The sequence below is a fragment of the Phyllobates terribilis genome, unplaced genomic scaffold (genome assembly GCF_046119375.1).
Source record: "Phyllobates terribilis strain yellow unplaced genomic scaffold, ASM4611937v1 Scaffold_2__4_contigs__length_985480577, whole genome shotgun sequence".
NCBI classification, from domain to species: domain Eukaryota; kingdom Metazoa; phylum Chordata; class Amphibia; order Anura; family Dendrobatidae; genus Phyllobates; species Phyllobates terribilis.
In genome coordinates this window covers 516,842,174-516,868,869 of record NW_027362762.1, presented here as the reverse complement: position 1 = coordinate 516,868,869, position 26,696 = coordinate 516,842,174, and the positions used below count along the sequence as shown (strand labels likewise).

General features: G+C 39.4%; 1 protein-coding gene and 1 long non-coding RNA gene across 3 annotated transcripts in view; one reads left to right on the top strand and one right to left on the bottom strand.

The window, feature by feature from the left end:
- AGO3 (argonaute RISC catalytic component 3) overlaps positions 1 to 18,189 on the top strand; it is a 96,167-nt gene extending 77,978 nt beyond the window's left edge. For both annotated transcript variants that reach the window (XM_073665933.1, XM_073665932.1), the window contains exon 19: positions 519 to 18,189. In XM_073665933.1, coding sequence (XP_073522034.1) covers positions 519 to 627 — 109 coding nt within the window. In that variant the 3' untranslated portion in view covers positions 628 to 18,189. The remainder of the gene's footprint in view (positions 1 to 518) is intronic.
- Positions 1 to 26,696, bottom strand: part of LOC141218804 (uncharacterized) — a 146,456-nt gene that overhangs the window by 72,766 nt on the left and 46,994 nt on the right. The gene's annotated exons all lie outside the window — the stretch shown is intronic.

The window sequence follows — 26,696 nt, the reverse complement described above, 5'->3', positions numbered from 1 at the left end:
AGACCTGTCAATCATCTGTAACGGTGCGGGGAGAAGACAGCTGCGGGACGCACCAAACTAGTCGTATCTCCCTATAGTCTCCGGCCAGCTTCTCCACGCCCTGCTTCAGTTGATTGACAGACTTCTCCCATGTGTGTACTTGGGGAAAGACCTGTCAACCACGGGGAGAATCTGGTTAAGGTGACACACCAGATTACCCATGTCTCTCCCTATGGTCCCCAACTCTTCACTCCGGCGTTTCAGAGAAAACAGTGTGTATTGAGAAAAACATACCTGGCTGAAATCATGCAGCCAAGATCTAATTACTGTTGCCCGTGGTTTGAGCGAACAGGTTCCCTTTTAAATAATTTGCACATACATTTCCAGGGGCTTACTTTAACTTTGCTGCTTGATTTCTTTAGGTGCTCTATTCACCCCTTCACTCTCCATTTCATGTAATTTTAGTAATGGTTGACATGTATTCTGAGCTGAGCAAACATGATGTTTTGCAAAGTTAACTTCTATTTTGTACCCTCTAGTGCTGAAGGAAGCCACGTATCTGGTCAAAGCAATGGTCGGGACCCACAAGCCCTTGCCAAGGCTGTGCAAATTCACCAGGATACCTTACGTACCATGTACTTCGCGTGAGAGCAACTTTTGTCCCTAAAAAATGCACAGGTTTGACTTGCAACAAGGAACATGAAGGATCTCTTGTGGGTTTTTAGGACCCAGTAGAGTGGTTCACCTTCTCCTGTCCTCCCTTCTGGCTTGCACTGAAGCCCAGGCACAGTGATTGAGGGGAGGGCTCATCCTGGGAATAGAAGATTATTGAGGAACACAGCACTATTATGCAATATGAAACCAGCCAACTGCTAGATCGTTGTAATGGAGCCTCCACTTGGATGCACTGCTTTCATTTTATCTTTCTTTTACGTTCCAATATTTTAACCCTTTTATGCCTTTACCTCAAATTGCTCTGCAGCACTAGCTGTTTTTGCAAAAAAAAAAAAAAAAAAAGACAAGCAAAACCTAGGGATGTATGGAGTGTGTTTGCATATCTGTACACACTTGGGCTTGGTTTTCCTGTATGGGTATACAGCATAGTTGTGCTGCTGCATCCAGCATAATATGTCCTAGCAGCTGTACCTTAGCTACCTTCTGTTCACCTCTTAACACCTTCTGGTTATATCAGAGTGAATTGTGAAACTCCAGCTGCACAGGGGTTTAAAGGTAGGAACCGGCTCTTGGGTGCCCAGGTATGTTAATGTGTATCACATGTATGTGTTTAATAATTGATTACATATATGTGTGTGTATGTACTTGTGTGTATGTGTTAATGAATATGAAGCAGAAGGATGTCCTGCAAAAAACTAGGATTTCTATTTGTGGCGCCATTTATCTCATTGTCACGTCCCATTTCTTTTGCCTTTGATGTATAGCTGATTTGCATAAGTCATACCCTTCAGTGCTTCGCCTTTATACTTTCTGCAACATTCTGGTTAGTAAGATGCAAGCGGGTATTGCATGTGCCTAGTGCTATGGTCATGCAAGTGACTGGATCTATATACTTCAGCTACTACAACAAGAATATTGCCACTTACTCCCTGCAGTGCGGTAACTCAATGTTGGCATTGGGATAGGAAAGCTTAGCACAAGGCCTTCTCTCTGGGTCGAATTCCTCAAAATCTCTCTCTCGTTAGGTAAGCATTTTATTCGTGAGCAAAGAAACATCCATAAAAAAATCCCACATCCCAGCCTCTGCTCTATAAAATATTTCCAAACTATATCCCCTTATTCTGTATGCTGCAAACAGTTGTCCATTTACGCACATTAGGAGAGTGTCTTAACCCTTTGCCCTCCGATTATCGTTGAAAACTACTTTGAAAGGATGTGGGAATAAACCTTCTCTTTAGTCATGTAATGTATACATGGTTGTGTGGGAATTGTAAGCTTTTCTAGTACTATATATATATATATATATATATATATATATATATATATATATATATATATATATATATATATATATATATATATATATATATATATATATATATATATATATAAATGTATTTATTAGATTAATGACACTAATTTAATTATTTCAGAACCTATTCTGCCACCATTGATGTTGTGTTTTTTGGGGGGAGGGGGGACTCACTAGATGTATGTTTAACTTTGCTCTCATTTTAGTGCAATAATCAGAAATAAATTTAAACCCAGCAATGCCAAAGAGGCCTGCTAACCCTGCTGGCCCCTGTGGCTACTTTGCGATTAAAATAATCGAAAGCCTTAACTATGAAAAGACCATGTCCAAATAGTGACTACCCAGAAATATTATGGGAAGTACTGTGTTCCCGTCAGTGAGTAGTGCAATGCTTTGGTGTTGATGCTTTACATGTCAGAATCCAGTTATATTTTCATATACGGACCAATATGATCTCTTTAGTACACCTTGCGTTTAAGAATCCTGATAATATGGCATTAAGAATACGTTCACGTGTCATTTTGTTTGACCAGATGGTACAGTGTAGTGTACAGAGCATGCCATAGGTAATAGTTGCAGTCTAGATCTTTAACATATGGTTTTCGGGCACACCAGTATTAGTAAGTGACTTGTCAGTTGATTCATGCTGTTGAAACCACACACAACATCAATCAGAGCCTAGCTGAAAGAGAATGGCCAGGTATTTTCTATCCCCTGAAATGCTCTGGCTTCTCCCAGCACCGCTCTTGTTTAATGACCAGTCTCTCCCATGTGTGTAGTTAGCGAATGACTTGTCAATCAACTGCAGTGGGCACAGGGAAAAGACGGCCAGAGCTGCCTCCAGACTAGTCTCGTCTCTGCCTATGGTCCCTGGCCAGATCTTCAAACAACATTTGCTGTGAAACGCTGAAGCATTTCAGAGAAAAATATACATGGCTGTAATTGTGCAGCATACAGGTGGTTTGGGCAGCATGAATCGATTGACAGGTTCTCTTTAACATACACAGGATATGACTGCTTGTTTTACCAATAGCCTTTACACGCCATAAGTAAGATCAGTCAGTCAGGTGCAACTACATCAATGTATTTAGTCCATGTCTCATCTGTACGTGTAATTCAATGGTATACATTCCCATTATAAATGGGAAATGTATAAATTATACATTTTAGGGCAGTATATAGATGGAAAACAGTCTGAAACAGCGATCATATAACTGTCCCCTAATAAAGACTTTGGGATCTTATAATTCATCCATTTTTGTTAGTTATGAATCCATGACACGTTACTAGAAGAGGTATGAGCCTCTAAAAAGGAAACCCCTTATATATTGTTGGCTTGCAAAAATCTTCAATGATTGATAAGCAGCTTAAATTATTATTAATATTTATGTATATATTTTTTTTATTTTGAATCGAAATTCTGGAGATAAAGTTACACCCAAGAAATACTTATTTTCATATTCATCTAAATCTAATGTGAAATTTGCCATCAAAAAGTTTGTTGGTTTTAGTATCTGCATTAAAATGATTATTTTTTGTATTTGGCATACTTCTAGTAATATAATTGTCATACTTCATATAACCAGTATAGTATTCCAAAGAGAAAATCTTATTCGCCCTATACCTTTTTGATGTCAGTAGGTTATTAACTATAGATTATTAAAATTTGTGCCGACCACCTTACAAATGTCAGTTTGTTTTCATTGCGATGTTTCTTTTGCGTAATGTAACTGCAGTAACTACGGCTGGGCTACCGGACCAGTCTTCAGATCGCAGTGTCAGTTATGCTGCCACTTGTCATGATATAAAACAGTGCTGTCAGAGCACCAAGATTATAAGTGTAGGAACCCTTTGAAAGTTTGATAATCTGGCATCTACAAGTTTAGTTTACAGTTGGATTTAGCTACTTTTTGTAAATTTGCTTACAGAAAGTCTGATGGGCCGAAAAATGAAAGGAGTATTCCCATCAAGGTAACAACCTTTCATTGCGCATCCAGTTCTTCAGATGTACTGAGAAGACAGAACTTTCTCTGGAGCGGTCTACTCAAAATTATAGAGGAGAAGGAAGTTACTGATCAAAAGTGCCTGAAATGTTGGTTCACCATTTACCATCATTTTACTGTTGATTAAACATAAACTTTAGTAACTTTGTAGATACATTGTATAATTTATTATGTCCTGAACCTGAGTTACAGTTTATATGATAGCCAACAGCTGCAATCGCAATTCTGCTGTTCACTTTAGAAATAATACACACTCCCATAGAGCACACCTCCATCATCCCTAAAGACAACAGAAAGAAAAACAATGAGCTTTTTTTTATTTTGAGATCCTATAATGCATTTGTGATTTCTGCATTGCACTCTGAGAGCGTGTCCCCCCCACCCACATCAGGCTACTTGTACAGTATTCTGATATAAAAGCGATTGCACTCTACTAGAGATGCTTTGCTGCCAGCAGAATCTTCAGTGCAGATATAGATAAGGATTTGTGAAATTACAGGCTGTAACTTGAGGTCAGTTCCAAAGAATAATGTATTAACATTTAATATTACAGTACATCTGTGCTTAAATTCTAGGAAAAACTTGCTTTGCTTATATTGGGGTACATCCTCATAAGATCTAATTGACACAGAAAAAAACAATGATAAAATCAGCAAACCCATAACAAAATTGCTTGTTTAATTTTCCGCGGACTTCACCCCACACATTAAAAGGGGTGAAATCTAAGACATAAATTGACATGATGCGGATTTAAAATCCGGTCAGTTTCGGCCTGGACTCTTTATCCTTATTGTACATATGTTTTATCACTGCTTAAAAGCTCAGAGTTGAGGGTGTGGAAGGGTTTGAACCACGAACGTTTCTATTCTGTCTGATAGATGGTGTATGTGATTGACTTATTGATTGCGTTTTGTCATTGTTCTCCATCTATTAAGTTCTCTTTATTTATTACGTTCTGAACCATTTTGTTGGATTTATGTCCATCTGGAACATTGCATACACTGGACAAAGCTTTATGACTTTTTCCATGGGATGTTCTTTTCTTCCTCTTCATTTATAAACCAGTTGTTTGCTCTTTGAACATAACTCTGAGGCAGTTGCTGCAATAAATGGTCTATGAAGGATATGGCCTCAAGTTTTTCCATGTATCGTGTGCTTTATACATTAACTCTGAAAGTCTTCTGCAGGATAGTGGTTATGTAACCTTGAATAGTTGGGGTAATTGTTAACATGTTATGCAGTCACTAAAGCATGTAACTGTGAGCTCATCTCTCCAAGAACAGGAAAAGTCTAAGTATCCCCCAGACCTATATCCACAGCCACCTTACCTTTGTTAATGATGTCCTTGGTCATGGTGATTGCTTGCGCAATATAATGTGTGTCAATAGGCCTATAAGTGTAAAGTACTAATGGCCGTAAGCTATTATGTCATGAGAAAAGATGACCAAACTAGGTGGTATTCTGCAATATAGGCTTTAGGGCTCTTCAGTGGGTATAGTGGGCATGCAATCAGCTAAAAAAAAAATTAAATACACTTGTAGTAGCACCAAATTTGTCCCTTTAAAGGGGTTATCCGGGACTTCTGTATTTTTTTTCTTGTGGGGCTAAGAATTTACAGGCAGGTAGTTGCTAACTCTCTGTTCTGCCCAGCACCGATCTCTGCGTGTTCACTGACTACCCCTGCCAGCAATTCTGCTGCTTTATTTATGCTCACATCAACAGAGCAACTCTCCTTCTTCTGGGCTGCTCTGTTGAGGCATCACTGTCGACGTCATGCTGATTGACAGTTGGCTCCCCGCAGTTAGGCAGCAGGAAGTTTTCTGTCAATCAGCATGACGTCATCAGTGACGCCACGTCATCAGAGTAGGACCGAAGATGATAAGAAGTTGCTCTGTTGACGCGACATAACTGGAAGCCGTAGAATCTCCAGCACGAGTGGACAGTGACTGCGGTGAGCCAACAGGTAGTTGGCAACTTACATAGGCAGAGCTTGCTTAATAATACACACTGAATGACGTGTAATAGTGTGCACATAGGTTGCTTTTGTTCTTGGCAGCAAAAGTCTTGTTTACACAGGACTATACGCTGCCGAGAGCGATGATTACTTGTGTGATGGGCAAAAGATCATTTCACCAGATTATTATAGCTTATTGATAGCCTATTGTGTTATCAGGAAATTTATCAATACTAGTGGAAATGAAAAGTGGATGCATTGCCCTTAGCAATGCTATATTTTAGTTGCACTCCTTTTTTACCTCATCTAACATCTGTGGCCATCTTAGGACAAGGTGGGGATAACTCAGTTAATATTCAGGCAATCTACCCAGGTTGATGGTAGACATGTCGTGTAACATTTGGTTTCTCTTTATACATACTGATGTTGTTCTTGGTATGTGAGGCTTGATTCTATGCCATGTATAGAAAGCGGTCTAATTCATGGAAAGTGAAGAATATGGTCTTTGAATTTGATATTACAGTACGTTTGTTTAAGAGTATGTGGAAGAGCTGGTTGTGTAATTGGAAATTGAAGGGAACCTGTCACCTATAAAAAACACTATTTACCTGCAGACATAGTGGAAATCTGCAGGTAAAGTAAATAGTGGTTAAATCATGTTAGACTGACTTACTGGAAGCAAGACTATAGGGAGAAAATGAAGTTCTATCCTCCCTGCAGCCGCTTGCTTCCATGCATCAGGGTGGTGCAGGGGGCTACTACAGTCACCTCTCAGTGAGTGTGCAGTAATCACGCCCTGGCACTTTGACAGCCTGCTGTGCTGTGTGTGTGTGTGTACGCACTGTATGTGCAGCATAATTGTGCAGAGTAGGCTATGAGTCAAGGTGGGAGTCCTCACCGTGCACTCACACTATGGTGAGCAGGGCCTATTACAGCCCCCTGCATTGCCCTGATGACTTGAAGTGAGCAGCTGCAGGGAGAATAAATTGTAATTCTCTCCCTGTAGCTACTCTTTCAGTAAGCCAGCCTAGCATGATTTAACCACTATTTACCTGCAGATTTTCACTATATCTGCTGGTAAACAGCGTTTTTGCTACAGAGCATAAACCTGCTGCATATTGTAGGCTTTCTGAATATTAGGCACATTTCAGTGTGTGTATTATTATATGTATAATGTGCGTATAATCCACTTGTATATTTACGGTGAGTCTCATTTATAAACTAGGCATACTAGATTGAATTGAACAATGGCTATGAGGCCCACAGTCTCCTTTTTTTCGATAACTTCACCAAGTATCAGTTTCTTTTATACTGTTTGTTACGTTTTTCATACACTGTCATATTCTTTACGGAATAAATATTAATAATAAAAAGATAACTTTACAATTTTACTACAGACGTCTCCGCATTCTCCATGCCTCCCTGCACTAGCTGTTAATAGGTGCTTTACATTACGCATTTCTTTTATTCTTTATATGACCTTATTCTTGGCATACTGGTTGTCGGTTAAATCAGTAGAACCTGATGTAATCCTATTGCAGGGTTAGAATTTCCTTGGTCCATACCCCTTCTTATCTGGGCCAAACTCTATCAGCCGATGTGCCCACAAGGTGGTAGAGTATGCCCTTTGCCCAGCAGTGTCATATGCTGGACTCTGTTTGACGCCACTTTCCGGTTTAAGCCACCATTGTTTTTACAACTGTTATTTTGTTAGGATAGGTTGATTGTATAAAAATGGCTCCTGTGGCTTTTGACATGCACTTGGTTTTATTGGTTTGACTTAGACGGAGGGGTGTTTGTACTGCAGCGGCACATACTGTATTGTTACCGTATTATAGGCAGGAGAGTGAAAACACAATGGTGATGTACAAGAGCTGGACTCCTCTTTCGAACGTTGGTGTCTTGTGAAAAAGATTCCTTTGCATTCCCAAAGTATCATTATGAACCCACGGTGCTTTGTGCCAAGTGACACACTTTTTACTGCTACATCTGTACTTAAATGTCGCAAAAATAGGGTATATCTATGAAGATATGTGCGGAGAAGTGGATACGAGCTTGGAGAAGTGGTAGCTGCAGCCTATCCCTCAATATTTATATGCCATGTTGAGCACTCAGCAAGTCTCCAATAAAGGAAAACTCTATTTTGAATGAGCTCACTAATATTTGCAAGGAAACAAAATGTAATGAGAAGGCACTATCATGCTTCCTGGCATCACACTACATTACCACCCCATAACATCTCATACCGCACTAGTACCTCAACGTCTAGTCATCTGCTGTGCCGTCTACAGTAAATGTAAGCGGAACCGAGGCTCATAGCCACAGATGGTGATGTACTTCGGTGTCAAGCATTTGACAAGTGTGACCAATCTAAAAAACCTAACTCCGCATACAGTTTGAAATTTCATGGCCTGCAACATTGACGCAATAGGGTAGAAATATAAGAACCGTTCAGTATTTAATTCCCTAAAATAAACCTGTTGCATTGAGAATTTAGTCCAGTCTGCATGTTATTGAACAGGTTATGCTGAGTAGATTAATGTATAGTTTTGTGGGTAAACCTTCAGTATTTCCCTGAAATCCCTGCTCATTTCAGCCAATGGGGTGGTGCTGATCAGTGATTGACAGCTCTCTCTATGCACACTTCTAGAAGGAAGGCTGGCAATCTCTGAGGAGCACTGCCCACAAGACTGAAAAGCCCAGAGGGAGCTGGGATGTCAGTGAGGTTTCACCTAATGTTTTCCTCCTGCTCTATAACATGCTGTCCACAGATTGGACTGTATTTTCAATGGCACGGGTTCTCTTTAATAAAAAATAGTAGTGTAAATTTTGCGCCACCCTGTAGCATTTATTAATGCACATAGTAAACCTGGACTTTGCCTTGGCAATCAATTGGTTAAATTCTGTTAGCGTATAGGTTTTGCTATCTGACTGGGGGTAGCCATGCAGGCCTAGAGGGCTACATGTCTGATATTGTCATAACTAAATGAACCGAATTAGAGATCTTCTCCGGGTGAACATATATTGCCATTCTGATAACAAGCAAGCCATTGTAGGGCGGAAAACCTGGCTAAAAGGTGTTTGAATACTTTCTTTGAGTAATATTTATATCTCGCAAATACTCTAAATAAAAAAATAACATGGTGCTGATGTAAAACACATTTAAGTGTCTTTACTGTTGTTTTTTTTTGTTTTTTGCTTCATCTGTAAAATTTATGAAAGTAAATGGTTAATAATATTTGTGACGTTGCAAAATTGGCCCAGTAATGTATGTATTGGTGGTTTACAGAAAAAGCAATAATTAATTTATGGTTTTAATAAGTTTTACTGACCTTGTAGGAACAATGTGACAGTTATAAATAAATAGTCCTGAATGTAACTCTATAAGGATTATGACTGTAGTCGCTGTGTCCGGTCATCTGTGAGAAGGAATATCCTGTACATAAAGAATATAACAATCTGTTGTGTTATAAGCTGTGGAAAGATGACTGCAGGTGCCTTTCACTGAACTGGTACAACTATTCTGTAATTCTAATATTCTGCAGAATGAATCACACTTATCTTGACCAGCCATTTTCATTGGGATTGACCAGCAATATAACTTGTAAGGAGGCAAGAAGGTACCTCCAAAGCCACGTTGCATCACAACCAAGCCAATGTAGTCATCTGGCAGCATATTACTCTGTGATATTGCCATTGGTGCAAGTTTATGCACAAACCCACAACAAATAATGAAATACTGTCGTTGTAAAAGGTAGTACTATAGTAGGACCACTTACACCCCCCAGCAATCATAAGAGAGGGACGCTGTAACCATGAGAAAGCCAAGTACAGCGCTCAACTATTTCCCGCAGTCTCATAGACCATGTTCTTTTATACTTTTAGGAAGAAAAATACAATTTCTTCATATTTTCTGCTTATTACATTGCACCATTGCTTTGCCAAAGGTTATTTTTTGGAATTTTCTTTTTTCTTTTTTGTGCAGTCTCATGTTTCATGACGGTTGTGACCTTAAGATCAAGCTCTAGGCTATGAAGCAGCATGGAGTATGCCAACTAATACCATAGTGGGGGCACTGATATTCCTAGTAGTAGGGCACCTGTGTATAGCTAGTGGCTACAAATCACCCTTCACCTTTATGGAGTAATGGTACAGTGCATTTTACTAATCTAGAGAAAAGGCTTTATTTTTGTAAGAGATCTATTATGGCTATTGTGGCAACTCAAAGCGCTGTTTACATATATCTGTAATGCACAATATTCTTTTTAGGCTATAATACAAAATGTGTATTTTACTATGTAACCCTTGCTGCTATGTGTGTATCCTGATATAGGTCGATTGCAAGGAATCCATGCACTTAATGGGCATTAGTGACTCTCTGGAATCTATGTACTGCTGTTGCAAATCTCTAAAATGTTTGGTTGTAACAAATGCATTTGTTTCAAAATGTTATTAATGGTCACTGTTCGGGTTTGTATGTTCCACAGTTGCAAGTTCTGTTTCTATGCAAGTGAGACCTTAGCTTGCATCACAACAGAATAAAATAATATTATAATAATTGTAGTGTGTGTCTTTTACCTGACTAATATCCTCATGTCTGTTTGTCAATTTTTTCATAAGAGAGCCTTCAGATACATATGTGCACTAAGTTAAGCCATTATAGGCCTTCTGGAGAATTGCGTAGGTCAGGGCGCCCTATGGCTCTGATTCATCAAGAGTGATCGGTGATTTTCTCTCTGGTCTTGATGAGGGGGCATGGTGGATTCAGATGCTCCTGATTCATGAAGAGGTGCATGGCTCTTCATAAAACCATAGCGTCTGACAAGTGGCACGACTGGTGTAAGGAACACCACTGCTCAGTATGAATTAGAAGAGCCCACCTGTCGTGCCACCTTCCACCCCTCTCCACTCATTTTGGAAGAGCTATGAGAAACTGGAAAGTAACCACCAAAAGTCGCAAAATGTTTGCGCAACTCCAAATTAAGTCAAAATTTTGCAACTTCTCAAAGCAAGTTACGTCAGAATTGTTTTAATGAATCGAGTCCTATGTATATAATGTTATCTATCTTATGGAACCCTCACTTACATTGATGGAGCAATAGTGGAATCTTTGATATACAGATTTTTATTAAAGAAATATTTTAACACATATACTGATGTTACAGATTAAAATTAGTTTTGTCTTGTTTTGGGGGATTCTGCGCTGCACAATAGCTGAATTTCTCAGCTTGGGCATTTAAGGTACTTGTGTGTGTATGTGTATGTATGTATGTATATGTATGTATGTGTATATATATATATATATATATATATATATATATATATATATATATATATATATATATATATATATATATATATTCAATGGTTACAAATTTGCAATAGGGCTAAAAGAAGCCTTCAATTAGAAACATATTATAAATATTGAGATATTGTTTCTGATCCTTATGTGTACATGTCCAATTGTAAGTGGTGGTGAACATTAAAGTGTATCTGTCCCAGCCCTTTTTATTAAGGCAAACACTAGCTATCCCTTCACTAAATTTTGTGTGTAAGGCTATGTGCCCACGTTGCGGACCTGAAGCATATTTTTTACGCTTCTCCCTGGCGGGAAAATCGCATGCGGATATTACATGCGGTTTTCCCGCCAGGTAGAAGCGTTTGTGAGGCGTCTTTGCATGCATTCCTGCATGCGGGTTATCAAGCACTTCTCCAAGTGATTTAAGCATCACTTGGAAAAGTGCTTGACAACTTGGTCACACTATATAAATCCATGCAACTGGCATGGATTTATATAGTGTGACCAAGTAATAGTTAAAAAAAAAAGAATCCGAATGGTAAAAAATAAAAAAATAAACTTTATACTCACCTACCGATGCATTCTCGGCCCCGTCCGAGTCTTGAGCGGCTCTCTCTGTTGTGTGCAGGACCTGCGGTGACGTCATTGAGTCATGTGGTGGGTCACATGACTCAATGACGTGGCAGGTCCTTCAGACAACAGCGCGACGGAGGGAAAACATCAGAAGATAAGTATAAACTTTATTTTATTCTTTTTTTACAGGTTCTTTGGTACCCAGGTCTGGATGAGAGTCTCCTCTCATCCAGACTTGGGTACCATCCGCACATTGATCCCGCAGCGCTTCCGCAAAATTAATGAACATGCTGCGGATTTTTGACCGCAGCATATACGCTGCGGAAAAATCCGCAGCATGGGCATTGACATTGCGGAATGCCATTGGGGACCATGGGGTGCGGATATACATGCGTTTTACAAGCGTTTACGCTGCGTAAATTCCGCAGCATATACGCTTGAAAAACGCTACGTGGGCACACAGCCCAAGTATAATTAATTTAAAAATAATGAAGAAAACTGAGCATGACATTAAATGCTGCTGTGGAGGGTTGTAGGTGCACTGGGAAACTGGAAGTTTGGACACGACTCTTGCTGGAGAAGCAAGTTCTTTAGAAGGTGTTTAAAACTACTTTTCTTCATTTTTATTTTTTTTATTTGTTGTATTTACACAATTTGATTAGCGCTAGCTAATGTTTTCTTAAATAAAAAGGGCGGTGATGGAGCACTGATAGGAACACTTTAAGGCCATGTTCCCACATAGCGTAAACACTGCATTATTTTTCTACTGCTTTGTTGGGTAGAAAATCATTTATCATGTTCATACAAAGTGGATGTTGGATTGTAAATGGAAAAACACAGCAAAATCCAATAGTCAGAGCAGATTGCCATTGCGCATTTTAGTGAAGACAGCTGTAGTAAAAGAGCATCAGAAAAGAAAGAGCAGCATTTTTCAATTTGGGAACATGGTATAGAAAGCACTTCTAATGTGTTATATGGTTTTTGCTTTTGTATTATGACCTGAACAAAAGGCTTAAAAGAGCGATCTTTTAAAAGCAAGACAGTTGGTTAGATTTACCGAATTCAGAAAATATTTAGACAGCATGAACTTAAATTGCATTTATGCTTTCTGACCCAGGCCATTAAACAACTGCAGATTGCGATCATTATTTCTGACTGGTGGTCGTTTCATAGCCTGCTGATCGCACTTCTACGCACACAAAATGATTGCTAATACTATTGGTCTGTGCACATAGAATATCATTTTTTTTTGGCAGCACATTTCCTATTTACACTGTTGAAAATGTGCTGGCGAGAGATTTATAAGCATTTCATAAGCTTTTACACTTTTATTGACCAATACACAAGTTTATGCAAAGACTTAATATTTACAGCTTTTCAAAATAGAGAACCAGGTGGCTTGAATAATAAAGCAATGATATTTTGGGTCTATGGCCTTGACACTCCCCAGATCCCATTGATAAAACTGTGGTCAATCCTTAGAAAGCGGGTGGACAGACAAAAACACAGAAATTGTGGTAAACTCCAAACACTGATTAGGCAAGAATGGACTGTCATCAGTCAGGATTTGGCCCAGAAGCTGATATCCAGCTGCCAGTGCGAATTGCAGAAGTCTTGAAAAATAAGGGACAACACTGTAAATACTGAGTCTTTGCATAAACTTGATATATTCATCAATAAAAAAAAACTTATAAAATGCTTCTAATTGTACTTCAGTAACCATAGGAACATCTGACTTGAAGATCTAAAAACACTGAAACAGCAAAGTTTCAAAACTTTTGGCTACGGCTGATCACAGGTCATCAGTATGTTGAATTAGCAGCGAACATAAGCCAGAGAACGGAAAGCACACTTGTCACCTTCTGTTATTGCCATTTTTGTAAACCGTAGAATAAACGACCACTAAATGTAAAAGTTAATTCTGAAGATTAATATGTATTGATTGTAACTGCAGTGTAAGGTCTCCTGCTCTCGGCCATATTTGAGGGCTGTGTTACGTGCATCCTTCACACGGTGCTCCTATAAATCATGCCCTTACTCTAATCTTACAGAGATATACAAAAATTATTTCCTCAATAATTCTGTGAAAACCAAAAATTGTGCCAGGTTCCATTACATTTTGTATTTCGGAGATATTCTCCTTTCCATTGATGTAGTGTTGTTACTGTCTTAAGCTTAAAATTAGTGATGGGCAGAGACTGTAAACACTTGGGACCTGATTCTGTATTTGCTATTAAATCACTTTTTTCTTTTTTTGTCTTGTGGCATTTGTTGTTGTTTTTTTTGCGACAAATACTTCAGACTGGTGCACTCTGTTCATGAGTTTTGGTCAAAGTCGAAAATGGTCTTTATTTTTGTCTTCAACCTTTTTGCCAACTTCTTTTCAGCTTAAAAAGTCACACATTTTGATAAATGGCACAAAAAAGTGCACCAAAATATCATGCAAACATAAAATCACTCCAGGGAGCACCAGATTACATTTGTGACTTTTTGTAGAGTCACAAATGATGAATGAGGTAAAACATACTGAAATCCTAAACACCTCCAACAATGGCGAACTTAAAAAAAAAAAAAAAAACATATAAAAAATAAACTTTAAAAATGGTGCAAATGGAAAGCTGAATAAGAACATATTTCTAGGGTCTGGTTCCTCCAATATATGAAAAGAAGTTTCTGGGCATAAGCAGGACAGTTTTTTGTTTATTTGTATGGCCCATCATAGTGGACTACACTATTTCATGGAAAGGCGTACCATAAAAAATACTGTGCAGTATTCCATCTTTTGGTCCAATATGGTAATGTACAACTACTATCCAGTATATATGGGTCACAGGCATTATATTTCAGATGCTGGAAACTTTTTCAGTTATTTTACTTAATAATTTACCTACCAGAGATGGGTCACAGAAGTTGTAAGCAGGACAATGTAGGATGAATTTACTCTCTGCCGATTATTACTATTTTTTTTTACAGAAATGTTTGCAATTGTCCCATTCATATGAAACAACCCCATTCAGAGGAATGGACTGATTAAGTCCCACCAATTTCTGCAACAAAATCTGCAGTGTGTGAATGCCCCCTTAAAGAGATTGCTATTCTTCAGATAGATAATCATTATCAGAACTGTGAGGTCCAACACATGGCACCAATCAGCTGTTATCAGCTCTAGCCCTTGCAGTGTATGAAGCAGAATACCACCACTCCATACACCGTTTAGGGGCTGCTCCCGGGTGCTACAGATCAGTTTTTTATTTTGAAAAGTTTTTCTGCAAGAATCTAAATTGAGCATTTTAGAAGTCCAGTTAGAGCTCCTTTCAACATCAATTCAGTTTTAATTTTCTAATGTTCATTTGACAAATTAAAGCTCATGTCTGATCGGTTATCAAAATCTGCTGTGCCACCCTGTTATAGATTGAGCACGGTGGTGGTTTCACATACAATTTTTTAGAAAATGTTTTTCTTTTTTGAGACAATGCGAGAAGAAGATTTAATGGGTAAAATAAAGAAAGGACTTATAATTTTACTTGGTGAATCCACTTCTTGCATTGACTCAAAGAAACTTTCTCTTTTCCTCCCCCTGAAAACAGAAAAAAAAATTTTTTGGCTGGGGCTACAAGGTGACCAAAAACATACAGCTCTGGCAAAAATGAAGAGTACTGAACAGTTTTCTATTGGAAAGACTGGTGGAAAGCATGCCAAGACGCATGAAAGCTGTGATGAACCCCTTAACGACCTTGGGATTTTTCGTTTTCGTTTTTTGCTCCCCTTGTTCCCAGAGCCATAGTGTTTTTATTTTTTGGTCAATATGGCCGTGCGAGGGCTTATTTTTTGCGGGACGAGTTGTACTTTTAAACGCCATTACTAGTTTTACCATATGGTGTACTGGAAAACGGGAACAAAATTCCAACTGTGGTGAAATTGCAAAAAAAAATTCAATTCTACAGTTTTTTTTTTTCTTTCCACGTTCACTGGATGTTGAAACTGACCTGCCAATATTATTCTCCAGATCATTACGAGTTCGTAGATACCAAACATGTATTGGTTATTTTTTATTTAAGTGGTGAAAAAAAATCCAAAGTTTGCTTTAAAAAAAAAAAAACGCCATTTTCCGAGACCTGTAGCGTCTCCATTTTTTGGGATCTGGGGCCAGGTGAGGGTTTATTTTTTGCGCTCCGGGCTGATGTTTTTATTGATACTATTTTGGGGTAGATACGATGTTTTGATCGCCTGTTATTGCATTTTATTGCAATGTTGCTGCGACCAAAAAAACGTAATTCTGGCGTTTGGAATTTTTTTCTCGTTACGCCGTTTACTGATCGGATTATTTTTTTAGATTGATAGATCAGGCGATTCTGAACGCGTCGATACCAAATATTTGTATGTAGGGTTTATTTTTTATTTTATTTTGAATGGGGCAAAAGGGGGGTGATTTAAACTTTTTATATTTTTTATTTTTTTTTTATATTTTTAAACCTTTTTTTTTTTTTACACTTTTTGCTTGCTTCTATAGTCTCCATAGGAAACTAGAAGCAGCAACTGTCCGATCGCCTCTGCTACATACAGGCGATGAGCAGATCACCTCTATGTAGCAGAAATGCTCCTGTACTATGAGCGCCGACCACTGTACTATGAGCGCGCTCATAGTAATCTTTACATGACAACCACTGGGGTCTGCTGCAGACCCCAGGTTGCCATGCCCACCCATCAGTGACCCGCGATCACGTGACTGGGTCACCGATGGGCGGGGTAAGTGACGCTCTTCCGACGCAGAGCTGTTAAATGCCGCTGTCAGAGATTGACAGTGGCATTTAACTGGTTAACAGCTGCGAGTGGATCGCGATTCCACCCGCGGCTGTTGCGGGCACATGTCAGCTGTAAGAATCAGCTGACATGTGCCCGGTTCAGTGCGGGCTCTCCGCCGGAGCCCGTGCCAAACCGGGGGTGATGGCCTGGGGCGTACTAATACGCCCCAGGCCAGTAAGGGGTTGAAAATCATGGTTAGTCCACCAAATATTGATTTCTGAACTGTTCCTGAGTTAAAACATGAGTAATTTGAGGTCTGAAAGCACTGTTTCATTTTTAGTATTTTGACGCTTTATCATTTGCTGCAAATAAATACAAAATTTTTACTTTGAATTTCGGAGACATGTTGTCAGTAGTTTATAGACAAAACAACAATGTACATTTTACTCAAAAATATACCTATAAAGCTATGTGCCCACGATGCAGAAATGTTCCGGATTTTTCCTGAGCGTTTCTGCATCTCCCTGGAAGAAAAAACGCATGCGGATTTTACATGCGGATTGTACATGCGTTTTTCCTGCCAGGGACAAGCGGAAGTGAAGCGTTCTTCACATGCATTTCCGCATGCGGGTTGACAAGCGCTTTCCAAGCGATTTTAGCAGCACTTGGAAAGTGCTTGTCAACTTGGTCACACTATATAAATCCATGTGACCTTTAAAGAATGGTAAAAAATAAAAAAATATTTCTATACTTACCTTCTGATGGCCCCCAGAGTCTTTATTCGCTCCGTCCTGGCTTGCCGGCAGCTCGCTGTACACTTCACTGAAGGACCTGCCGTCACATGACTATGACGTCAGCGCAGGTCCTTCAGTCCACCGCGAGCTGCCGGCAAGCGAAGACAAGGAGACTGGGGGCCATCAGAAGGTAAATATAATATTTATTTTTTATTTTATTCTTTTTTTTACAGGTACTATGGTACCCGGGTCTGGAGGAGAGTCTCCTCTCCTCTAGACCTGGGTACCATCCGCACATTGAAACGCGTGGATTCCGCATCTACATATACAGTGATGCGGAATCCATGCGTTCCAATGCAAGTCAATGGCGGCGAAAACGCAGTGCTTCCGCAAAATAATTGGTAGTGCTGCGATTTTTCCGCAATGATAACCCGCAGCGGAAATTTCCGCAGCATGTGCACAGCACATGCGGATTATCATTGCGGAACATGGCAGACCTTCTACCAAGCGTTTTTTAAGCGTTTCTGCAGCATTTTTGCCGCAATGTGGGCACACAGCCTAAAGAAAAAAATCAGAGAAACTGAAAATTTTGTAGTGGTCTCTTAATTTTTGCCAGAGCTGTATATGCAGCTTATCTGCGACAAGTAATGAAAAGGCCAAATCTCAGACAAGTCACATGCGATTTGCATTGAAGTGTATGGCAAGTGAGTCACGTGAGAACGAAAGAAAATCAGGCATGTTTGGAAACATTTGCACCTTTGTACTGCAGTCACAGGTCGCAGGTCACAATGCAGCATCATAAGAAATCATTAGTCATGAGATCACGTGACTTGTGCCTTAATGACAACTTGTCTTTGCAGGACAAACACCGTGCCGCATTCTACTTTTGAATTGCAGAATATGAAGTTTTTATTCACCTCCTGATTTTCGCCTAGTTTCAAATTGTCACTAATCGGAAGGGAAAAGAGAATTGGTGCCGCTGTTATGTATTATGTTTCTCAGAATACATAGATTTTATGTGTCACTATATTTTAAGACAGCCTTGCGAATTTAAAGCGTTTGTTCCTTATTTATAATTTGTCATAGACCATGGTTGACCCCTACAGCTGGAGTAGATTGATATTCCTTTAAATGTAAACATTTATCTAGACATTAGCGCCATTTTCAGGGAATCAATCCTGACTCCATCTACTACATTATAAAGTGCGAGGAAGAAGTAGAGCAGTCCTCTGATTAGTTCTGAACTACTGCGCTGCTTTTAGTCTTAGTACTTTCTACATGCTGCCGATTGTGCGCCTGCTGCATCATGCCCTGGATATAGTCCTGTATATTCTGATTTCAGCAGCTGAGTTGCTCCCGTGGGTATTAATATGCACTTTGATGTAATCCTGTAATCCTTTAAGTGTCCTTTTTACAAAATGTGATTTAGGTGCAGTAGTTGTTACCATATTTAGAGGATGAGCTTTACTGATTTGTATTGTATTGCTAGTTTCTAAAAGTCAAAGTATTTTTGTAAATTCAGAAGCATGTGAGGTCCACACTATGTGGTCATTGTATAGCGCATACACTCAGGAGGTACACACCTGACATTGGCAACAGTCAGGATGGATGCTGAGGCATCTGTCACTATAGAGACTCATTGTAAAGAAATGTATACCCCACTGTATACATTTCATTGCAGCAGCCCTCTTTATAGGAAAGCGGAGCCTGCTGCTTTTTACTATATAGTCAAACCAATAATATGTAGACACCTACCTGCCAGGCGGAGGACTAAAGAACACACGGCCTCCTTAGTGAGTGGGAGCGTTGCAGCATACAGTGGGAAAAGCTCCTAACCAATTGTGTAGGGTGGTGCGCAGATGCAATGTGAATTTAACCTAAGAACCATTTTTTAGAAGAGTTACAGTATATTCATTTGTTTGGCTGCTATGAAAACTGCAAATTCCTTTTTTTTTTTGTTTATAAAACTGGACATTTCTTCCTGTTTATATTGGCAGACCTAAAACTGAGCTGCACACATGAAGCCCGATTCATTAAGATACCAAAATGGCATAAATTCTGATTAATTTGCCGGGTGAGCTACACACACTTTGGCAGAGCTGGTCAGGATTGTCACAAATGATTTGAGAAACTTTAAATTGCTTCAAAAATTATGTGACATTTCAAGTTGTTGCACACCATAAAACTGGCCAACACTGCTTGATGAATCAGGCCCATAGGTTATTTCCAGACAGGGAAGTCCTTTTCTGGTAAGTGACTAATCAGTTTGTTCTTTAGTGTGACGGATATAGGGCTTTGTGTATTCTAACCTATTATGGTTTATTTAATGAAAATTATTCCATTCCTATTACTAGGTATTTATGAATATGTTATAATTACTATTGGGGTGGAGAAGAATATCATAGATGTTGCTGTACTATGTTACCATTAGATCTATTTTAAGGGCGTTCTTTTGAACTTGTGCTGAACTAGGGAATGTTGCCACTTCTGTTCAGTGGCATCAGTAAGATTTTATTGCAGTTTATGGAGCGCCTGTGTATATAGAGGTTATTATATGCAGCGTAATAGACTGTTATATGAACATTGATACCCTATGGCAACACTATAGGCATCACATGCTTTATACTTACAAGATAGAATTAGCAACTGCCTCTCTATAATGGTCAGAATTTGCAGATAAAAATATTTTGTGTACTTTAGAGTTTTGCAAGTATTTTTGTAGGTTTTGTAATTTTTCTGCAATACCATAATGCTGGCAAATAAAGCTAGTGCTTTCCCAGGAAAAAATGAACATGCATTAAAGATTACAGAACTCTTATTCCAAGGGAAGGAGGATTAAAGTGATTGTCCGGTTTACAATGATAAGTCTGCAGTCACTCTGTGTGACTGCAGACTTTTGAATCTCCCAAGGGCACGAACTGTGTGCTGCCGGGATTCACCGGTTTCTGAGCTGGGAACAGTGGTGATGTATGCGATATGCACACTCCTGGGCAGAAGCCATCTAGTGGGCGCAGCCTCGCTCCATACAAGTGTACGGAGCGAGGCTGCGCCCACCAGATGGCTGCATGCTCGCTCCGTGTATGGCTTCTGCCCAGGAGTGTGCATATTGCATATATCACTGCCGTTCCCGGCTCAGAAACCGGCAAATCCTCGTAGCGCATAAGCATGTGCTGGGGGATTCATAAGTCTGCGGTCACACAGAGTGACTGCAGACATCATTTTAGACCGAACAACCCCTTTTAATGACCAGAATGAGCTACGAACAGCATGGATAGTCTAGGTATAGATATTGTTTGGGTCACCAGCCTAACTAACAGCTGTCTCTTTTGAGCACAGCATAAGGATTGAAACAAGTGCTAACACAATTAGCTATCTAGCAACCAGACCAGAAGGGATTGTTTGGATTGTCTGGATAACAGCACCACTTGTCATCCGCACATATCACGAAGGCACAGCCCTCATAGGGAAACACTATAGAGGAGATGTCTAGACTGCAAGCAGTCTGCCAGATTGTTTGTTGGTGCTTAGAAACTGTCTTGTGTCATAAGCATGTGCCAGTATTTTACATCACAAAAGAAGAGTTTACATAAAATATCCTTGATCAGGAACTCCCTGGTCCACATACCATGGAAGATAGAGAGAGATATATATATATATAATAAATATATATATACACATATACAGTACAGACCAAAAGTTTGGACACCTCATTTAAAGATTTTTCTGTATTTTCATGACTATGAAAATTGTACATTCACACTGAAGGCATCAAAACTATGAATTAACACATGTGGAATTATATACTTAACAAAAAAGTGTGAAACAACTGAAAATATGTCTTATATTCTAGGTTCTTCAAAGTAGCCACCTTTTGCTTTGATGACTGCTTTGCACACTCTTGGCATTCTCTTGATGAGCTTCAAGAGGTAGTCACCGGAAATGGTCTTCCAACAATCTTGAAGGAGTTCCCAGAGATGCTTAGCACTTGTTGGCCCTTTTTCCTTCACTCTGCGGTCCAGCTCACCCCAAACCATCTCGATTGGGTTCAGGTCTGGTGACTGTGGAGGCCAGGTCATCTGACGTAGCACCCCATCACTCTCCTTCTTGGTCAAATAGCCCTTACACAGCCTGGAGGTGTGTTTGGGGTCATTGTTCTGTTGTAAAATAAATGATGGTCCAACTAAACGCAAACCGGATGGAATAGCATGCTGCTGAAAGGTGCTGTGGTAGCCATGCTGGTTCAGTATGCCTTCAATTTTGAATAAATCCTCAACAGTGTCACCAGCAAGCACCCTCACACCATCACACCTCCTCCTCCATGCTTCACGGTGGGAACCAGGCATGTAGAGTCCATCCGTTCACCTTTTCTGCGTTGCACAAAGACACGGTGGTGGGAACCAAAGATCTCAAATTTGGACTCATGAAACCAAAGCACAGATTTCCACTGGTCTAATGTCCATTCCTTGTGCTCTTTAGCCCAAACAAGTCTCTTCTGCTTGTTGCCTGTCCTTAGCAGTGGTTTCCTAGCAGCTATTTTACCATGAAGGCCTGTTGCACAAAGTCTCCTCTTAACAGTTGTTGAAGAGATGTGTCTGCTGCTAGAACTCTGTGTGGCATTGACCTGGTCTCTAATCTGAGCTGCTGTTAACCTGCGATTTCTGAGGCTGGTGACTCGGATAAACTTATCCTCAGAAGCAGATGTGACTCTTGGTCTTCCTTTCCTGGGGCGGTCCTCATGTGAGCCAGTTTCTTTGTAGCGCTTGATGGTTTTTGCAACCGCACTTGGGGACACATTCAAAGTTTGCCCAATTTTTCGGACTGACCTTCATTTCTTAAAGTAATGATGGCCACTCATTTTTCTTTACTTAGCTGCTTTTTTCTTGCCATAATACAAATTCTAACAGTCTATTCAGTAGGACTATCAGCTGTGTATCCACCTGACTTCTGCACAACACAACCGATGATCCCAACCCCATTTATAAGGCAAGAAATCCCATTTATTAAACCTGACAGGGCACACCTGTGAAGTCAAAACCATTTCCGGTGACTACCTCTTGAAGCTCATCAAGAGAATGCCAAGAGTGTGCAAAGCAGTCATCAAAGCAAAAGGTGGCTACTTTGAAGAACCTAGAATATAAGACATATTTTCAGCTGTTTCACACTTTTTTGTTAAGTATATAATTCCACATGTGTTAATTCATAGTTTTGATGCCTTCAGTGTGAATGTACAATTTTCAAAAAAAAAAATCTTTAAATGAGGTGTGTCCAAACTTTTGGTCTGTACCGTATGTATGTGTGTGTATATATATATATATATATATATATATATATATATATATATATATATATATATATATATATATATATATATATATATATATATTTTTATTATATATATATATTTATTATATATTTATTATATATATATATTTATTATATATATATATATATATATATATATATATATATATATATATATATATTTATTTATTTTTTTCTTTGAGACTTTTTGAATCCGGACCAAGATCTGATTTATAATGTAGTGCCATTTTTATTTCCATGTTGATTTACCTCTTTAGTTCTTTTTTATCTGATACATGGTGGTACAAGGATCAGCTGTGGACGTGTTGGGTATGTGACACTGTCTAGGTTATTTGATATCTATTCTTGTAATATTGAGTGTTTACTAAGTATTGGATCAAATGCTGCTGCTGGTGGAACGTCTCCCATGCACCTTTGCATTAAAGCACTCTTGTAATGTTTACTGTAACCATGGTGCTAGCAGTTGTCCTCGGGAGCATCCACTCAGAGTAGGAAGGTGCTCATGTTTCTTATAAATGAGAAAGCTGCCTTACATTGAAACTGATCTATATGGTTAATGCATATTTCAAGTACATTCTGCACATTGTAAGCATGTGGTTTGTTAATGCTGCTAAGATAACCCTTAACAGAATTTATAGAGGCTCTACAATCTTTCTTAAAGCTAGCTCTTCTTCTTGCATTGGCATTTTATCATTATTCTGAATTGAAATTCTGTGATACATGTTTGTAGTGGAGCACTGGCTAACCATGTAATCCCAATGTATACCGTTGCTTGAAGTCCTTGATCTATGTGACTAGAGATGAGCGGAGCACTTTTTCGCAGCCCCATACAGGTCAATGCTCTCTGTCCGAGGACAAGAGCTGCACAAATTTCTTGAGCTTTCTGGATCACCATCGTGGTGTTTGATTCACAGGTAATGTCTCACCAGCCCAGCTAATCAGAAGCTGAGCCTGTGATCTTGGAGGGAAAGAAATTCATGCAGCTCCTGTCCACGGTCAGAGAGCACTGACCTGGACGCTATCATACTGCTGAGATACTGCAGGCCCATTCTACTTTTTTGACACTGTCATCATGTTTATTTTACACTCTATCATGGATGGGAATGATTTGCTACTTATGATAACATGTTATGGATCATGTATAAATAATGGGAATTATCACAGTGGACCATATTGACCATTTTCGATGTGTAACAGTCACATTTTCTATAGGGTCATGTCCTATGTATTTCTATATATTAATGTGAACAAGTGTTCCCAACATTACTAAAGATATCGGATATCTGCCCTCCCTCTATCAGTAGTTGGGAGAATCAATGTCATTAAAATGATAGCGCTCCCTAAATTCCTGTATGCTCTGGAACATTCAGCCTCCATAGTCCCACAAAAGGTCTTTGCCATGATCAATTCCATTTAGCATCCTTCATTGGGGGCTCAAACAGACACAAACTGTAAATAACCACTCATAGGAGGCTCAGGGAGGAGACAGGTCGTCACTCCCAGATTTATGCTACTTAGCTGTCCAACTGCACTTTCTACAACACTGGATAGCAGATTATAATCATTTGCCTAATTCTGAATACCACCGTGTGCACTTTTTGAGTCTTCAGAGTCTATGGGGAGTCTTGGAGGAAACAGCAATGCTCTCGTTCCTTCTGCCAATTCACAGACTTGTGGTTTTAGTGTGAAGAGTCACCGAAAAGATTATTTTAATTCAAAGACACAGTAGCTGAGTCCCCCTTATGGCATTACTGTGCTCCTGAATTGCTACATTCCCAAGATGCTCAGTTTTGGTCAAACTTAGGGGTCAAGACACTGGCACAATTCTATATCCAGGGTGTTATTGTTTCCTTTGATCAATGTCAACAGCTCTATCAAGTCCCCAGACAACCTTTCTTGATGTATCTGCAACTAATGCATGTCCTTAAATACCCAGTTCTTGGACATTGTAAATTCTCTCATCCTCATGCGCCCCGATTGGGAGTCTCAGGAGCCAGGGACACAAGGGGTTGATCTCCTTTTTATGCATCCAGTCACTAAACAGGAGATTCTCCTCATCGCCACTGTTTTTGGAGGCCAAATGGAGGACAGTAATACCCTCCCTATCGGAGAATTGAAGACAGTCCTTGCCCTTCCCACAATATGTTTCACCGGCAACTGATAACAAACTAGCCAAAATGTATATAGTCCATCAATGCTACCTGACTCCTAGCAGGTTCTATAAAATGGGTAGATCATCACTGCAGATTGCCATAGGGGTGGGAAATACTGGGCAGACAGTCCAGTATATACCAGATGTTATATTGTCCTTCTATTGCAGACTTTTGGAAAGATGTCATAGCTATCCTTATCGCGATCACACAATCCAGTGTACTGCTCTGCCCTAGGTTTGTTCATTAGGAATCCTTGATGAGGAGATCTGGCTTCGCTAGCCTCACACTCTTGTCAAGGAAACATTGTTTTTGGCTCACAAGGCTATCGCCATGTGATGGATGGATAGAAGACCCTTGTGGATTTCACACTGGGTCAATATGGTAAATACTGCAACTTCCTATGAGAGGGTGGTATATACATTGGACATTGTCATCAAAAATTTGATACGGTATGGAAGCCTTTGTCTTGACTTGCATTAGTCCCCAGGTTATGAGGAGTATTCTCTCATGATTAAAGAAGCACTCCCATCAAAGTTTGTATCCTCTTAATATATTGCAGTCACCATATTATATAGCACTGTGTACTTACAGTTGCTCATTTTGCTCTTCTACCGAACTAATTGTTCTCTCTTTCTCTGCTATATGTAGAAACAGGAAGTATCTTGTTCCTGCAGAAATCATTACTCTCCAACTCCTGACTCAGCAACTACACCCCTGCCATTGACTTTTGCAGTGACTGATGAGTCATACAGAGAAAACTGACCTCCTGTTTCTCCATAGAGCTTAGAAGGATTCAGCTAGTCAGTTTTTAATCACGTGATGTCATAGACCTAATGGAAAACAGAACAATTAAGTGGGTAGAAAGTCAAAATGAGTAATTGTAAGTACACAGTGCTATATAATGTGATGACTGCAATATATTAAGATACATTTTTTTATGGGAGTGCTTATTTAAAGTATGTGATATTTGGTGTCTGACATGGGTGTCTTATGCTTTTGGTTAAGATGTTAGACCCATGGTATGTTAAGGGCAAGGTTAACTTTGCCAGACAGTATTAATGAGCAATGAGAAATGCTGCTTATTCTTTTGTTCTATGATGTAACCTTGTTATCTTGTATAATCTTCAATAAAACGCGTTTAAAAAGATATCTGGTATCTATGCTCTGAGCTAAATCTGGACATATGTTGATTGCAAGTTTTTTACTACTATTAATGTTAATTTCTCATTTACTTAATCCATTTATCAAATGCTGTGTCATATGTTATAACAGTGGTTGGTGACACTCGATGATGCCTTCATGTGGATGCGACTGATTGACATTATCTGTGACCAATGGTCTGTCCTCCTGTTTGCCTAGCCACAGAAGATATCTAAAAGTAATAAAACAATAAATCCTTGTTTATTAATCTGCTTAATGGTTTTTCTTTGAGGAGTGTGACCATAATGGTTGTTAGTAATAAACTGTAATTGGAGCTATCCTCTGCTTCCCAGCTGAGCAGAGACATGGTGTTGTAGAGATAAGACAGTCCATACTTCACAATGGTTGAACTATAACATTTCTGCATTTTTGCCTGGGGGAGGGGCTACTCCTTGACTATTCAAGTGACTGCACATTAAGTGATGTGATAACTTTCTTAATGTCATAAGAAAAGCTCAAAATCTTACTCATTGTATTCCTAGAGACTGCAAATGTAGTTTGACTTTTACCAACTCACAAATAAAGCTGTGTAGACCAAGCCGGCCAACTACTTTTCATCTGTGCTGAGGGAAAAGTAGGGGATACAAAATGTGAAGAGCATATACCTTGCCTGACGTATCAAATAATGAAGCAGAAGGCCAGGACTGCCATTTTATGTCATTCATGCTCAATAGATTAACATTGGGAGAAATGTGCTGATGACATAATGCTTGGGGAGTTGGGAAGGGAGGACTGCCAAGCACTTCCAG